Below are 17,345 nucleotides of genomic sequence, written 5' to 3' on the forward strand. Positions count from 1 at the left end.
TAAATAGGGTAATTAAAGGGTTCACAGTTGTGGAAATTAACAGTTGGCTCAATATTATTTCAGTCCCTGTGTTGGAGCCCAGGCTGTTAAAAGCCTCTTTTGTTCTTTTTCTACCCTGTAAGCTATGGGAGCCCAAGGGCTTTTAAACTATAGGTTTCTTAGCTTAATCACTGACTCCTGACCAAGAGATAAATCAGGGTGTGAGAAAGATAGCACAGTGGTCTTCTTCTAGCGTTTGCCCTTCTTCCATAGCCAGTCAACAGCATCAGGTTGAAAGCTGTCAGGAGCTGCTTGTTGCTGGCTTTGAGAGTGACTGGGATCCATGTGGATTCATATGCAAAGAGACTCTCACACCCCAAGGATCCAAAATTCCAGGCTTAATTCTGTGTCTCTGCCAGCTGGGCAGCACTGCTGGGCCTTGTGAGTTTCTAAACAATCCCTTTTATAGTCCATAGGTTCTGAAGCAATTTATTCACCATGTTCTCATCAGGAAAATAATGTGGAAAGGTTCCCACTATACAGCTCCACTGAGAGGCCACTAAGCTGTGGTTCTTCTCCTGAGTTTCCTGGTCAGTTCTCTGTTCATATGTCAGCACAGGGCCTCCCCCCTGCTGCTCCTTTCTCTGAAGGCAGTAGTAATGGAGACTCACAATTGCATTTGGTGATTCTTAGGGGAGTCCTCTCCTCCCTTCAACAGTCTTTTTGTTGGTAAAACAGACTGGAGGTGGTGCCTCAACTGGTAAACTGCCAGACTAATACCAGCCACTCAATCTATCCTTGGGCTCCTCCCTGTCTATGAGCCACATGTGTTTTCACTCATGGGTGGTTTGGTGGGTTTCTGAAGTCATTCTAGTCCTGCCTTGTTTCGGTCCCAGGTGGTCTCCTTTGGTATTCCTAGTTGACCCAGGAGAAGAAAGGAGAGAAACAGAACTGCTACTGCTCTGTAGCCCCGTCTCTGGAATTCTATTTTGTTTCTTTTTATTAGTTTGACAGAGAATAGTCTATATGAAAAAGCACCAAATAATACTTTCTTTTCTTGTTTCTTTGTTTAACATTTTATTTTTTTACTAACAATTTATTATTTATTTACAAGATTGTAAGGAATATAATTGTAATTTCATAAAGTTCCCACTACCAGAGTTCTGTATTCCTTCCCCTCCACTGGAAACATCTCTATTGTTTATAGTTCTGGGAGTATGTGCCAAAATTCTTTTGGGGATGCACAAAGTGGGAGTTCTGACATCTGTAATTGCTTCTCCACTGGGCATGGGTATTGGAAGGTCAATCCTTACACCTATCTTATTTCTATTTTTCCCTAGTGAGGTAGGGATCTGGAGACGTGAGGTTCCAGGAAGCACTGATGTCATCTACCCAGGGAAGTCAGGATGGAATCATAGTAGCATCTGGAACTTAGTCACTAAAATGCAGTAAGAGGAAAAGCAGGACAAAATGTTTAATAAACAGGAACCCAAAGGTAAGAATAGAGCAGATGATAGTATGGACCTTTGGATAAAAGAAAACTAGGAAGTCTATTTTAGGAATGTTCCTAAGAACATGTGTATTAATTTTTGCTTGAGCTTGATAGCTAACATGGGGGTGAACAAGAAAATGTTTGGGAAAATGGTGTCAGAGTTCAAAGTAGAAATAAGAAACAGGATTAGGGTAGAGAGCTGCTCATAAACTTGAAGAAGATATATAAATACAATTCACTATTTACCACAACAATCTAACCTAGGGCCCATAACCATTCATATTTAGCACAGAAGCCTGTACACCCTATGAGTCCTTGTCAGACTGAGCTCACAGTTTATAGTCATAGCTGGAAAAATTCTAGGCTGTGCTCATTTCAGAGCCAGTCTTCCTCAAGTGGCAGAGTAGTATTACCCAGCCTCCATTTGGAGAGTGGGACAGTCCTTACCATTTCTATTTCACAGTAAGGGTACAGTACTAAAGAAGCCCACAGGGGGCCAGGCAGTAGTGTGTTGGGTAGTATGCCAGCTCCCCCTGGCTTCTGCTTAACCATATGCCTATATAGGGATTGATTTGTTCCCATTCAAAGCTTTGGTCTATTTACATAAATCACTTTTACATTTACATAAAGCACCACACTCCCTCCAGGGCATTGGTGATTTAGTGGTAGAATTCTCACCTGCTCCACCCCCTCTCCTTGTCACACCCTGATCCTCTCCTTGTCATACCCTGATCTTCCATCAGTCACTTTTCACTCCACCCTCTCTATGTCACATCCTGTTTCCACCCTACTTGGAGAGTATAAAAACAGCTGCTCTTCTGATTAAAGACACTTGGAAATTGCTTTCCGGCTCCAAGAGTTCCAGAGTGTATCTCCTGAGAAGTTAGTGCGGCATGAGTTCCTGATCCCTCTTCCACGCAGCAGCCTAGATCAGCTCCAGTTGAGTTCTCTCCAACCCAGAGAGCACTAGCACGGGAAGAAGCATCCTCAGGCTATCCTTACATCTGGCGCCTGAACAGGGACACGTAAGCAGCAGATTTACAAGAAGACATCCTAGATAAATACACACCTTTTGGGTATCTGCAGTATTGTGTTAAGGCACTGTGATTTTTTTTCTTTCTTATTGTTTTCCTGAGATCTCTCCACCATGGAAAAATCTTTTCCAAATTCTGCATTCTTTTTCCAGTATACAATTTTTATATATCTGGGACATTTTTCTCGGGCTGCACCTTATATCCTGTTGATCATCATAGCAGGTTTTAAGGGATATATAGGGCAACCTCTCAAAAGGCTTAAGGACCTAGAGGCTGAGGTCCAAGAGATAAAGGAAGTGATCATAGAACTTAACCAGCACCTTAAAAACAAGAAGAAGCAAAGGCCTGTCGTGATCCTGACCCTCGTTTTCTCCTCCTGCGATCCATAGTCTGGGATGGAATGCTTCCACATTTTCAACAGGCCTGTATCACTCTTAAAAACAAACACCCACCCAGATACTTGGATTATAGCTACACAGGATCTCAGATCAAGCTCTTTTCAAGGACCTATGTTACAGGCCTATGCAGCTACCTTACATAAGCAAAAAGGGGCTTGCTTTCAGTGCGGTCGCCAAGGGCATTGGCGTAACCAATGTCCAGAAAATAGACAGCGACCCCGCCTCCAGTCAGGGCGACCCCACCTCCAGTCAGGGCAACCCCACCTCCAGACAGGGAACCAGAGACCACGAATGCCTTGTCCCAGATGCCAGAAAGGATTTCACTTGAGGAGAGATTGTTGGTCAAGGTTCCATAGGAATGGCACGCCTCTGCCAAATGTAAACAGGGATTTAAACTAGATGTGGGGCTTCCCTTAGCCCCGCCCCCAAGAGGGAATGAAGCAGGTCACCCTCTTGGTGCTGTGCCCTTCTTCCACAAACAGAAGCCCAGCTTGGGACCCAATCCATCGCTACACCCACCACGCCAAGTAACAATAACAGAGGGTGAGCAGAAGGAGGAACCCGCGGTATGTGGGAACTTCCAGCATAGAAATAACCGGCTGGAGCAAGAGAACAGCTCGAATTCGGAGTCTGAGATTTTATGGACCACCCCTGTTTTAGAAAGGGGTCACCCAACTATGACAGTAAAGATTGGTAATATTCCTTTTAAGTGTTTGATTGACACAGGAGCAGATAAAACAATATTAAGACAAGCAGAGGTTCCCCAGAGTTGGGAACTCCTCCCAGGACCACGCTTACATGGTGTTGGAGGATTGACTCAGGCATTCCGCACACGAGATTCCCTTGTGTGGGAAGATCCAGAAGGGACTACCGGACGCTTTCAACCTTTAATAGCTGATATAAGCACCAATTTATTGGGAAGAGACTTGCTGGAATCTTTAGATGTAGTGATATCCTCAGACACCTCTGCAGGACACCACACTCACTCCTGTGAGACTGCTAGACCCAACCAGCACCCCCAATACTAACTGCCACTGTTTGTAACAGAACTCCCCGCTTAGATTGGCTTTCTAATGAGCCTGTCTGGGTGGAACAGTGGCCTTTGCCTAGGGAGAAGGTAGAAATTTTAAAAGAACTCGTCCAAGAGCAGTTATCTTTGGGACACATTCGTCATTCTCGGAGCCCATGGAATACTCCAGTCTTTGTGATTAAAAAGCGCTCAGGAAAATGGCGCCTCCTCCAAGATCTTTGTGCATTTAATAAAACCATGCAGGTTTGGGGCTCCCCCCAAAGGGGTTTGCCTCTTGCTTCCACAATTCCCACAGGAATTCCAATCATAGCTATTGATATACAGGATTGTTTTTTCTCTATTCCCTTACACCCACAAGATTGTAAACGTTTTGCTTTCTCTGTTCCTTCTATTAATAATGCCAGCCCTGCCGATAGATTTGAATGGGTGGTACTGCCCCAGGGCATGGCTAATAGTCATACTATTTGTCAAGAGGCTGTTAAATCTGCCATTTTTACATATATTCATAAGGGCCTTAAGGTTTTTCATTATATGGATGACGTGTTAATATGGGGAGAATTAGATACGGATTTCTCTGCCCTACGTGATTTTCTAATCCCTGCCTTAAAGAGAAGAGGACTTAATATAGCTCCTGAGAAGATACAGCTAATCCCTCCAATATCTTTCTTAGGTTCAGAGATTTCCCTAACGCACATTCGTCCTTTAAAACCTTGTGTTACTTTTCCTTCTAATCTCACTCTTGCTTCTTTACAAAGTTTTCTTGGAAATTTGAATTGGCTTAGGCAGTATCTTTATCTGCCTATGAGCTGCCTGCAACTACTGTTCGATCTGTTAAAAGGAAACAAACAGCCCTCCTCAAAGCGTATGTTAACCCCCAAAGCCTCCTTGGCACTGGAAAAAGTTAACCAGGCTCTCCAGGACATGCACCTCATTCGGTTCTCCCCCTCCTCTCCAGTAAATCTTCTAATATTTAACTCCACCCCCACGGTAGTGGGGGCATTGTGGCAGAAACATGGCATTCCCGAATGGCTTCATACGTCAGTAGGCGGAGCTCCAAGACTCCTTACAGAGATTGATGCCTTAGCATTTATGGTTCGCCAAGGAAGAAACAGATTGGTTCAGGTCTTAGGAAGGGAACCAGATTCAATCATTCTTCCCTTTTCTCTCACAGATACAGAATGGCTCATACGCCACCATTCTCGTTTTGCCATAAGTTTAATGGGTTTTCCAGGACAATTAGATAATCATTTTCCCTCTAATAATTTGATAGCTTCTTTACCTCTGTTGCCTCTACTAGTACCTAAACTTTTCTCTCGAGATCCCATCCCCTCTGCTCCTACAGTGTTCACTGATGGTGGAAAAAAGGGAGCTGCTGCCCTTATATATTATCCAGACCAGCAATACCCCAAACCTCTCTTTACTGAACTTCCTGATAATTCCCCTCAGTACAAAGAACTTTATGCTGTTTTCCTTGCATTAAAAGCTGTACCAGAATCCTTCAACCTTTTTTCTGACAGTGTGTATACTGTTAACTTACTTCCATGGCTTGCTTGATCTTATGTAAGAATTGATGACAACCCACTTTCTCCTCTTTTAATTCAAATTGCCTCTATGCTCTGTTCTCGAACCCAACCACTGTATGTTCAGCACCTATGTTCCCACAGCCCTCTTTCTGGTCCCCTGTCCAAAGGGAATGCTGCAACCGACCACCTTGCCTCCACAGGAATTCTCTTAGCCTCTGTCTCTAATCCTGCTGACTTTCATTCCCTAACCCATGTTAATCTTAAAGGTCTTCGAGCTCGATTTCCTGATATTCCTCTGCCACAGTTAAAACGTATTCTTGCTACATGTTCCTCCTGTGCAGGTCTAATCAAAACACCTGCTATTCAAACTCTGGGGGTTAATCCTCGAGGTTTAGAAGCCAACGCTCTTTGGAAAATTGATGTTACCCACATACCCAACTTTGGCAAACAAAAATATGTGTTCATCTCAATTGATACCTTCTCTAAGTTTATGTGGGCTACAGCTCAGACTGGAGAAAACTCAAAAAAGCTTATAAGCCATATGCTCTCCTGTTTTGTTGTAATGGGCTTACATCTTCAACTTAAAATGGATAATGGACCTGCTTTTACCAGCAAACAATTTAAAGATTTTTGTTCCCTCTGGAACATTACTCGTACTACAGGCATTCCATATAATCCACAGGGACAAGGCATTGTTGAGAGGGCCCATCAAACTCTTAAGGCTCAATTAAATAAATAAAAAGGGGAAATGTACCCCCCAATATCCAGCTGGCAAAAGCCTTACCTACATTAAATCTCTTTAATATTTACAAAAACTCAGACCAACCTCCTATTATTCTTCATTGGCAAACACCACCCACCCTCCCAGCTATTAAAGTCAAATGGAAAGACCCACTTGATAAAATTTGGAAAGGACCTGACCCCCTGTTGACTATGGGGAGGGGTTTCGCATGCATTTTTCCACAAAATTACTCCAAGCCTGTTTGAGTTCCTGCCCACCATGTCCAGCAATACCCACATGATGGCGCTGATATCCCTGAAGAACAAGAAACACTGCAAGAAGACTGGCTGCAAGAGGACTGGCTACAGGATGCACCCCAGGATCCATAATACAGCTTGGCAGAATAAAAAAAAAATCTGATTCACAGAACTCTTCCTCCCCCCCCGCCCCGAATGTCTTATGCTATGACTGGCCAGTTGAGTTTTGTGAGTGAGTGAGTGAGTGAGTGAGAAAAAAAATATTTGAGTGAGTTGAGTGACCAAATTTTTGTACGACCCTTTGTGCTCAGAGTACTCTGAAAGTTAACTGACTTTATATAAAACGGCTGGACGCAGCCATGGTTTCTGGAGACATCCAGAAACAGTCCAAAAATCGTTCATTCCTCTTTTTGATTTCTTTTTTAAGTCTTTATATAAATATGAAATGTTTAGTCTTAAACTGTGTGAGTAAAGATGGTTCAACTATGACAGTAGATCTAAATTCGCATTTGAAATGATATGTCTTATTTACAAGTTTTTCTCCTCCTGTGTGTTATAAACTATATGTTTAATATGCGTGTTTCAAGTTTGGTAAACATTAACTTAATGGTTAAAGTGTAACTTTGAAGCTACATTCTTACCAGGAGAGGTAAAATCAATTCATTAAAGTAACTGAGTGTTTAAGGTAAAACTCTAAATATTCAATGTGACAATTCATCATCTCCTAAGTTAAAATACAATCCTCTATACAGGACATTTTTGGAAGGCCCCCCAAAATGTCCTGTAAACTATCTTGTGGAAATTAATCCACAACAAATTTGGCATCAGTCTGATATTGTAAATGTACCAAAAAAAATTGTCACTAAAATGTGTTAACTCTAGTAACCTGAGTTTGCTTAAAAACCCAATGTAAAAATAGTTAAGAATCAATATATGTGACTTAAATTCGGTATGAAAATTTTGCTATATAGAGACTGCTACATGAGGTCACTTAAGATGACCTTTACACGAAATTATAAAGATACCTAAACCAATTATAATCATTGAGTTATCAATTGTAGTAAAATTCTAATTTGTTACAAAGTTTTTTCATAAGTAATTGACTACAGCTATGACAAGCCTTCGCATAAAGAAGCATCTGCTCATATAGAATCCCCAGAAATCCATCTTGGACCCCTGACCTCTGACATCACCCACAATTACAGCCATCCCCCGAAACCCATGATGTGACCTGACACGATCTGGAGAACCTGATTCACAGACTCCAAAGGACAAGACTTTCCTACTGCCTTTTTCTCAACCATCGGTGTCTGCTCTTACTGCTTCTGTTTCGCCCATCATGTTTTGGCGGTTCCAGGTCACTCTCTACAGAGAAGAAAAGTTCCAGTGGCTGTCCTCCTCCATCAAGATAGACGTGTGGCATTTAATTCCTGGCTGTTGACATCGGACTGATGCTTCTATAGAACTTGCTGGACATTCCCTTTATACTGCTGGACTTCTTGAAGAATGACTGTAGCAGTTCATAGAACTTTCTGCCAGCTGACTCAGGATTTTGCAATGCCAGATCACCCCTCTAGCCCCTCGGCTTATCAGGCCCCCACTCCTCCACCCATCAGGTTCACTCTGTCTCTTGCTACTCTTACTTATCCCTCCCTGTCTTATGCTAGTTCTTTTTGAAGACACTTGTACACTATCATTCTGCTTTCTTCCCAACAGGTTTCTGTTCACCCCTACACTGCTATTCCCCTGACAGAGATGAAGCCTTTTACAGACATTGACCTAGTTATATATGGCCATTAAGTAAGAGGGAGATGTTGGGGAATTGTGAGATTATGGTTGAGCTTGGAAGGGCTTGAGCCTGAGGGGTGTGTCAATCTTGTTAGTCTCTCTCTCTACGAAGAGGCTGAGCAAGGAGGGACAGTAGAACCCCAAAAAGTGTGCCTCTTATCAGTCTCCCTGCCTCACAAAGTGCCCCGCACTCCTGATACTATGGCAAATAGTTAAAAAGAAAGGGGGAGATGTTGGGTAGTATGCCTGCTCCCCCTGGCTTCTGCTTAACCATATGCCTATATAGGGATTGATTTGTTCCCATTCAAAGCTTTAGTCTATTTACATAAATCACTTTTACATTTACATAAAGCACCACACTCCCTCCAGGGCATTGGTGGAGTCGGGCTAGGGAGTTGGGCTGTAGCGCAGTGGGTTAAGTGTAGGTGGCGCAAAGCACAAGGACCGGCATAAGGATCCCAGTTCGAACCCTGGCTCCCCACCTCCAGGGGAGTCATTTCACAGGCGGTGAAGCAGGTCTGCCAGTGTCTATCTTTCTCTCCTCCTCTCTGTCTTCCCCTCCTCTTTCCATTTCTCTCTGTCCTATCCAACAACAACAACAACAATAATAACTACAACAATAAAACAAGAAGGGCAACAAAAGGGAATAAATAAATAAAATAAATATTTAAAAAAAAAAAACAGCTGCTCTTCTGATTAAAGACACTTGGAAATTGCTTTCCAGCTCCAAGAGTTCCAGAGTGTGTCTCCTGCGAAGTTAGTGCGGCATGAGTTCCTGATCCCTCTCCCACGCAGCAGCTTAGATCAGCTCCAGTTGAGTTCTCTCCAACCCAGAGAGCACTAGCTCGGGAAGAAGCACCCTCAGGCTATCCCGGCAGTAGTGCAGTAGGTTAAGTGCAAAGTGCAAGGACCAGCATAAGGATCCCGGTTCAAGTCCCCGGCTCCCCACTTTCAAGGAGGGTTGCTTCACAAATGGTGAGGCAGGTCTAAAGGTGTCTATCTTTGTCCTCCCCATCTCTCTCGATTTCTCTCTTTTCTATCCAGCAACAATAACAACAAAAACAACAAGGGCAACAACAAGGGTAACAAAAATGGGAAAAATGAACTCCATGAGTAGACAATTTGTGGTGCAGGCATGAAGCCCTGGTAAGCCTGGAGGAAAAAAAAAAGCCTGCAAAAGGGCTTATAATGACATTCCCAATGGGTGTGACCAGTGATGGCAAAGAGAGGGATCTATTAGAGATCTAAGCCCATATTATCTATGGGGGAATTCAAGGATTTCCTGTCTAGGACCCCAGGTTATGGGATGGATTTACAGTGGCCAAAAAGGCCGTCATGAAGTGAGCCAGTCTTTCACCCATATGCAGCTTTTATAGTCACTTCTTTACCTGACAAGCTTAGACTTTCTTCCAGTTGTTAAAGCTTTAAGTGTCCTTTGTTTTATCCAAAGCAATATTAGGTTTATGGGATCTGGCCTCAAGTTAGAGAGGAAACAGACCTAGGATTTTAGTGGGGTCTTAGATAACCTCAAGTTTTTTTTGTTTTTGTTTTTTGCATTTACATGCTAAACAATAATGTCTGATGAGATTATAAAAAAAAGAACATATATGTGCTATTGGTAAATAGGTCCATCCTCTATGGAAGCATTATAGATGGGCCAGGTGGTGGCACACCTGGTTGATCACACACGTTGCAATGGACAAGGACCCAGGTTCAAGCCCTTGGTCCCCAGCTGCAGGGGGAAAGCTTTGCAAGTGGTGAAGCAGGGCTGCAGGTGTCTCACTATAACTCTCCCTCTCTATTTCCCTCTACCCTCTCAATTTCTGCCAGTCTCTGTCCAATAAAGATAATAAAAATTTAATAAAGAAAGCATTATAGAAAATTCTAAAAGAGAGAGAGAGAGAATTCTAAGCACTGGTAACTAATCAAAGAAAACAAAAACAGGGAGGGTCAAAATAATCAAATAAGGAGAACCTGCTGTGCCTCCTCCAGACATCACCACAGACGCACAGAAGTTTGTATAATGAAAACAGTCCAAGATCCTGAACGAAGAAACTTCACATCAGTAGACGTAGGAGATCAGCCAGGAGACTTGGCAATGGTTTAACATAGCACACCCCAGCTCAGCATAGTTGGTCCTAGAGGGTGGAGATCTCTGGGGAGGGGAACTTTGTCCTGGGAAATATGAAGGTTTACACCAGTTGCTAAGCACCATCATCCTGCAAATTTATTCTTATAATGCTGAGAGAGGGTATGATAGTTCTTGGGTATGAACTGAGGGTAGAGTGGACAGTAAAAGACATCTACATCACATCTTCAACTACTTAATTTTTCATACAATTAGGATGAACAGAAACTATATATACTCAAATGTATCTGGAAAAGGATTTTGTATGTTTCAACTCATACATGACCTACCAAATTACAGTCTTTGGTAGTGATTGTTATTTTTATTTATCTTCTGTGAATTTACTCAGATTAGTATTGAATCTATTATATAACCCCTCTTCCCAAGGTGAGCACCATAATTTATAACAAAAGATGTGAAAAAATGATTAAAATTTAGTAAGCTATATCTCTAGTAAAAACATTATTTCAGCTATCTGGATTATTTTTACAGTGCATGCCAAAGTTAGTTTTGACAAGTCAGACAAGTTTTTCCTAGAGATTGGTCTTTCATTCAGCACCCACTATGTTGTAATATAAAATCTGTTTTAAGTAAATGGTATTGTGGTTTCCAAAATACTATATGATTTCTTGTTTATATAACAAAATCTATATGCAATGAGCTTTATCTCTAGGCCTCAAATATCAAAGTTTTAAACAAAAATATTTGTTTTTCTCATTTATAAAAACTATATGATTTCTTTCACTTTAATTTAGATAAAATTTCCTATTTTCCTATTTAGCCTGCTGAGTTAACTATTATAATGCTGATAAAGATGATTGTGCACCAAAATGAAATTATACACTGATAAAACAAGATATTTTTAGGGTCGGGTGGTGGCGCACCTGGTTGAGCACATGCATTACATTGTGCAAGGACACGGGGTCGAGCCCCAGGTCCCCACCTGCAGGAGGAAAGCTTTACGAGTGGTGAAGCAGGGCTGCAGGTGTCTCTCTGTCTCTCTCCCTCTTTATCACCCCCTCCCTCTTGACTTCTGGCTGTCTCCAATAAATGAAGATAATTAAAAAATTAAAAAACAAGATATTTTTAGATCAGTGGCTATCACTAAAAGACATATGTTGTTCATTTATAGCCCTGAGGAAAGACACACATATAATGATGTGCAGAATCAAAGAAATATGTTGATAGAAGTGGTTGATACAAAGGTTGAATAATTGAACAACTTGTCACAGTAATAATACAGAGCTTTTGTAATCTTTTCTCTCTTTTTTTCTCATAATAACAAAGGCTTCAGGATGTGTATAGATTTCTGAGGAAGTCCCATGCTACCCTGACTAAGCTTAGATTAGAGATAAAGCAATTTGGACTAAAGCGATAGCTCATCAGGTAAAAATTCTTGCTATACCTGAGACCCATGCTTGATCTTGTAGGGCTCTGAAGTAGCTTTGGTGCTGTGTTCCTTCTTTCTCTTTGTCTCTGCTATCCTACCTAAAAAAAAAAACTAGCTTGGAGTGATAGGACTCCATCAACAAAATTTAAAAAAATGTAACAACATAAGCAAAAGATATAAAAGAAAAATGAAATTTCTCTTTAATTTTCAGCAAACACATTCTTGTCATTTATCATAGTCATCTTTCTACTTTTTAAACAAATCTCAAGATCATACACTTTAGTATAAGTTTTAGTTTGCTATGGAATAAGAAATTACATTTGATTATTTTAAATTTTTGTTTAAAAATATAGAAAAAATGCATTATTTTATTAAAAACTACTCATGACTTATTTTTAGATGTCTGCTTCATGTTTCAAGGACAGAATATTTTGCTTCCTGTTAAAAGAACAGGTAATAACTGTCAAAATTAACCCAAAATATTTGAAAGCTAGAGGAATGACCGCAGTTGGCAACAGATATTTTGTTAATGACTTTTTGATGGCTGCATTTTCCCTAAGTCATGTTCCAACCTTCATTTTGTTCTCTACCCAGTAGTCTCTTTAGTGCTCCCTTAACATCTTTATTTCTTAGGGTATAAATGAGTGGATTGAGCATGGGAGTTATAAGTCCATAGAAGAGTGCAAGAAGCCTGCCCTTCAGTTTGGCTGAGTTGCTCTTGGGTGCCATATATGCATAGCCACTAATGGCTGAGCCATAGAACATAATGACCACCAACAGATGAGATCCACATGTGTTGAAGGCCTTCTTGCGACTCTCTGAAGATTGGATCCTTACTACTGCTCTGACAATGTTGAAGTATGAGAATAGAATCAATCCAACTGGGATAACTTTTATTACCACCACAGCTGCATACATCTCTACTTCATTAATCCATGTATCAATACAGGATAATTGAAGCATGGCAGGTACTTCACAGAAGAAATTCTCCACTCGGTAATGACCACAGCGAGGTAACAAGAAAGTCAATACTGTTTGCACCAAGGAGTTGCTGAAACCTGTTACCCAAGTCACAGCTGCCAGTTGTTGACATAGCCTAGAATGCATAATCACTGTGTAATGGAGAGGCTTGCAGATAGCTACATATCGGTCAAAGGCCATTACTGAGAGAAGCACACATTCTGTGGATCCTAAACCAAGGAAGATAAAAAGTTGAACTATGCATCCTATGTAGCTGATGTTTCTCCTATGGCTCTGTATATTGACCAACATCTGGGGGACAGTAGAGGTAGTATAGCAGAGATCCAGAAAAGAAAGATTTGCCAAGAAGAAGTACATGGGAGTGTGGAGTCTGGGGTCAAGCCGTGACAAGATAATGATGGCTGAATTCCCAAGGAGAGTCATCAAGTAGAAGATGGAGATGGCCACAAAAAGAGCCATTTCTAATCTGGGCCATTCAGAGAAACCCACTAAAACAAAGCCATTCAGTTGATGAAAGGTATTATTGAATCTTCTCATTGCTGTGGCAATATTCAAGGGAAAAAGCAGGCAGAGTTTTGGGAACCTGATTATCCTATGTTTCAAATTAAGCACTGAGCCGTGAACCTGCATGAAACAGAGGATATATGCTGAAACAAGTAAAATTATTAGTATATTTCTACTATTTTCTCAGTAGAAAAAAACAATAAAAATTATGTGTCTGTATTATAATAACCATGTTTAAATACACAGATTTCTTTAGTAAACAGTTTCATAAATACAGTTATTATAAAAGTAAAGACATATTAAGTGTCCACTGAAGGGAAAAGGGCACTGTGGTAGGAGAGATAGCATAGTGATTATACAAAAAGACTTTCACACCTGAGGCTCCAAAATCCTGTACACCATCATAAGCCAGATCTGAGTAGTGTCCTGGTATGAATATATATATATATAAAATATATACATTTTAAGTCCACCAGGAGCAGTGGAAACTTGCAGGGGGGGAAAAAAGAGTGAAGAGCTTGCACATGTGTGATTTCATTTCCTGGGCCACCCTATCATTCAAATAGAAAGACTGAGATGAGAGAGAGAAGTAACCACAGAGCTGGGGCCAGGTGGTGGTGCAGCTGGTTAAGTGCACGTATTACCATGCATGAAGAACCATGTTCAAGCCTCCACTCTCCACCTAACAGGAGGAAAACTTCACGAATGGTGAAACAGTGCTGCAAGAGTTTCTCTGTTTCTCTCTATCTCCCCTCCCCCTCCGTTTCTATCTGTTCTATCAAATAGTTAAAAAATTAATAAAGATCATAAAAATAAATGCTGAAAAGAAGGATATCACAGAGCTGTATCTTTCCCTGGTGCCATTGTACTTCTTCCTTCCTATATGCTGCCAGGACTCAACTCTCGCATAATAAGGCATGCAACCTACCCAGTCAATAATTTCTGTGCCCACCTAGTTAAGTTATTTAAAGAGGCAATTAATTATAAAGCAGACTGTATATGTTCAATTTATATAATACTAGTTTCTTGAACTTGAATAATTGGTTCAAGTAAATTTCACATGGGGACTGTATAGAGGTTTAATTAGTTGATAAAAAAAATCTTAAAAATTAATTAATACCCATCAGCTGGGGCCCTGATTGGGGAATCCTGATATTTCCAAACAGACATGATGGACCTAGACCTCGAATAAATCCTTCTCTCCATTGTTACTGGTCATTTCTATCAGGAACAAAACAATAGACCCCTTTGTGGGTCCCCATAGGACCTTGACCTCAACTTGGATCAACAATGATAGAGAATGTTCCATCCTCCCAAAGGGAGGCTGGACAATATACTCTTTGCTATACCTGAGGAAGCTGGGTCCTTATATTGGGGCAGCTTGGAACGTTCCTACATATGACCACAGAATGTGAGCTCAGATCTACAGGGATGCAGAGGTCACATAGACTCCTAAGCTGAATATGGGCCCCAGATCACATCAAATCGATGGGGTTTACAATCAACAATATTTATACACCTTTCCCATATTTGGGAGCTACTATCTTCCCTGATCCAGCTTTCTGGTCCTTTTTCCAGCCATGACATCATCTCCCCAGACAATAATTAGGATCCTCCTGTATATCAGATTTCAGGTTCAGGGAAAAACAAACAAATAAACAAACAAACAAAAACTAGTATAGCCACAGGCCCTTTGAAATATAACTAAAATATGCCTACTAGCTAGCTACCACCACCCCCCCCCAACTCTTCATGTGCATTATTATAGCCTTTAGGTCCATGATTGGTCAACAATTTGTTTGGCTTGGTATGTTAACCCTCTTTTCAACCACCGGGTTCCAGATGCCAGCATGATGCTGACCAGACTTCCCTGAACAGACAACCCCACCAATGTGTCCTGGAGCTTCTCCCCAGAGCCCTTCCCCACTAGGGAAAGAGACAGACAGGCTGGGAGTATGGATCGACCTGTCAATGCCCATGTTCAGCAGGGAAGCAATTACAGAAGCCAGGCCTTCCACCTTCTGCATCACACAATGACTTTGGGTTTCATACTCCCAGAGGGTTAAAAAATAGGAAAGCTATCAGGGGAGGGGATGGGATACAGAGTTCTGGTGGTGGGAAGTGTGTGAAGTTGTACCCCTCTTATCCTATGGTTTAGTCAATGTTTCCTTTTTATAAATAAAAAATTAAAAAAAAGGAAGCCTCCAGAAGCAGTGGATTTGTGGTGCAGGCACTGAGCCCCAACCATAATAACCCTGAAGGCAATATATATAATTTTGCTATAATATTTAAAAACAATTACACTTTATTTCTAGATAGAATGTACTGGAAAGCCTGGAATTTGAAATGGAATACCCTTTTTTTGCTGCAGAATTGTAGCTGGCAGCTACAACAGAATAACAACAATAATCCCTAAATAATATGTCAATTTACCAAATTACTTAGTTTGAGGAGTGACTACCTTAGTGAGTACAATATTTGCTAGCTTTATAGTATATACTTTTACAAAAAAAAAAATCAAGTACTGTCAGTATACTTACCTTTTGGATGTGGTGCCAGAAATTCCAAGATCTATAAGTGGATAAAAGAAAAAGAATTTAAACCTCTTTAAACAGTTTATATGTCATGATATTTAAAAGATTAAAGCATTATCAAGAAAAAAATCCTTATTTTTCCTAGGAGTGACTATACTCAGATATATTTTAAAAAGGAAAATAGAAAATAAACTATATTTGCAAACATATCCATAACTCTTAATCTTTTCTTTTACTTCATGCTTCTGCTTTATATCTTACTGCTTTTTCAGCTAACAAGTCGCAGATACTACCATGATACCAACCTGACTTCCCTGAGCAGATGACCTCACCAATGTACCCTGGAAGCCCACCTCTCCAGACTTTGCCCCACTAAGGAAAGAGAGAGACAGGCTGGAAGTATGACCTGCCAATGCCATGTCAAGCAGAGAAGCAATTACAGAAGCCAGACCTTCCACCTTCTGTACCCCAGAATGATCCTAGGCATTTGTTCCCAGAGGGATAAAGAGTAGGAAAGCCTCCAGTGGAGGGGATGGATACAGAACTCTGGTGGTGGGAATTGTACTCCTCTCATCCTATTGTCTTGTTGATCATTATTAAATCAATAAAAAAAGATGAACAAATAAAAAATCAATTAATAAAATGGAATCCAAAGCAATAATTTTAAAAAATATATTTATTTATTCCCTCTTGTTGCCCGTGTTTTATTGTTGTAGTTATTACTGTTGTTATTGATGTTGTTGTTGTTGTTGGATAGGACAGAGAAATGGAGAGAGGAGGGGAAGAAAGAGTGGGGGAGAGAAAGATAGACACCTGCAGACCTGCTTCATTGTTTGTAAAGCAACTCCCCTACAGGTGGGGAGCCCGGGGCTCAATCTGTGATCCTTACATGGGTCCTTGCCTTTGCACCACGTGTGCTTAACCAGCTGCTCTACTGTGACTCCCAGCAATAATTTTTATGTGGAAACTTATTTTAATGATTGAATACATTCATAGTATAAATGTGAATAATTGTTTGATGGTAACAGAAGTTGTAACTTTAAATTCTCTGAGTAAATGTATTACATTATCATAATATTATACATATATGTACATACACAGTAACATCTAGGTTCCATTCACATTTAATTCCTCTGATACAAATATGAGAACATTTTAAAAATATGTATTGACAAAAGACAATAAGAACAAGAACATGACTCTGACACATGCAATGCCAGAGACTGAACTCAGGAATTCATGCATACAATCCTGTGCTCTACTCACTGCTAGAGGAGAATAACTTTTTAAAAGGAGAATTCATTCTATAGCATATGAGAATCTCTATGTATTGGAGGTCATTTGGACACTATAAAAAGACTTTCCAGACAGAAACCATTTTAAAGGATTTGGTGACTTCATTTTTATGTTCACTATCTTGTATTAAATTGAATAGGAAGTAGAATTAAGAAATCATATTCACTTCCTATTTAAACAAATACTTTTAAAAGCCTTCAAAACGGCTCTTCCACATGCCTTTTTAATTTAAAATATACTACACTCTAAGCATGTATTGTTTTTTCTTTCTTAGTATAAAATGTCTCTTT

At 40.5% G+C, this 17,345-nt stretch overlaps 1 protein-coding gene across 1 annotated transcript; it reads right to left on the reverse strand.

The window, feature by feature from the left end:
* Positions 1–12,295: 12,295 nt before the first annotated feature.
* LOC103128102 (putative olfactory receptor 2B8) lies at positions 12,296–13,258 on the reverse strand. The gene has a single exon (XM_007538973.1). The coding sequence runs from the start codon at positions 13,256–13,258 to the stop codon at positions 12,296–12,298; it is 963 nt and encodes a 320-aa protein (XP_007539035.1).
* Positions 13,259–17,345: the final 4,087 nt, after the last annotated feature.

Source organism: Erinaceus europaeus, chromosome 4, assembly GCF_950295315.1.
Source record: "Erinaceus europaeus chromosome 4, mEriEur2.1, whole genome shotgun sequence".
NCBI lineage: Eukaryota > Metazoa > Chordata > Mammalia > Eulipotyphla > Erinaceidae > Erinaceus > Erinaceus europaeus.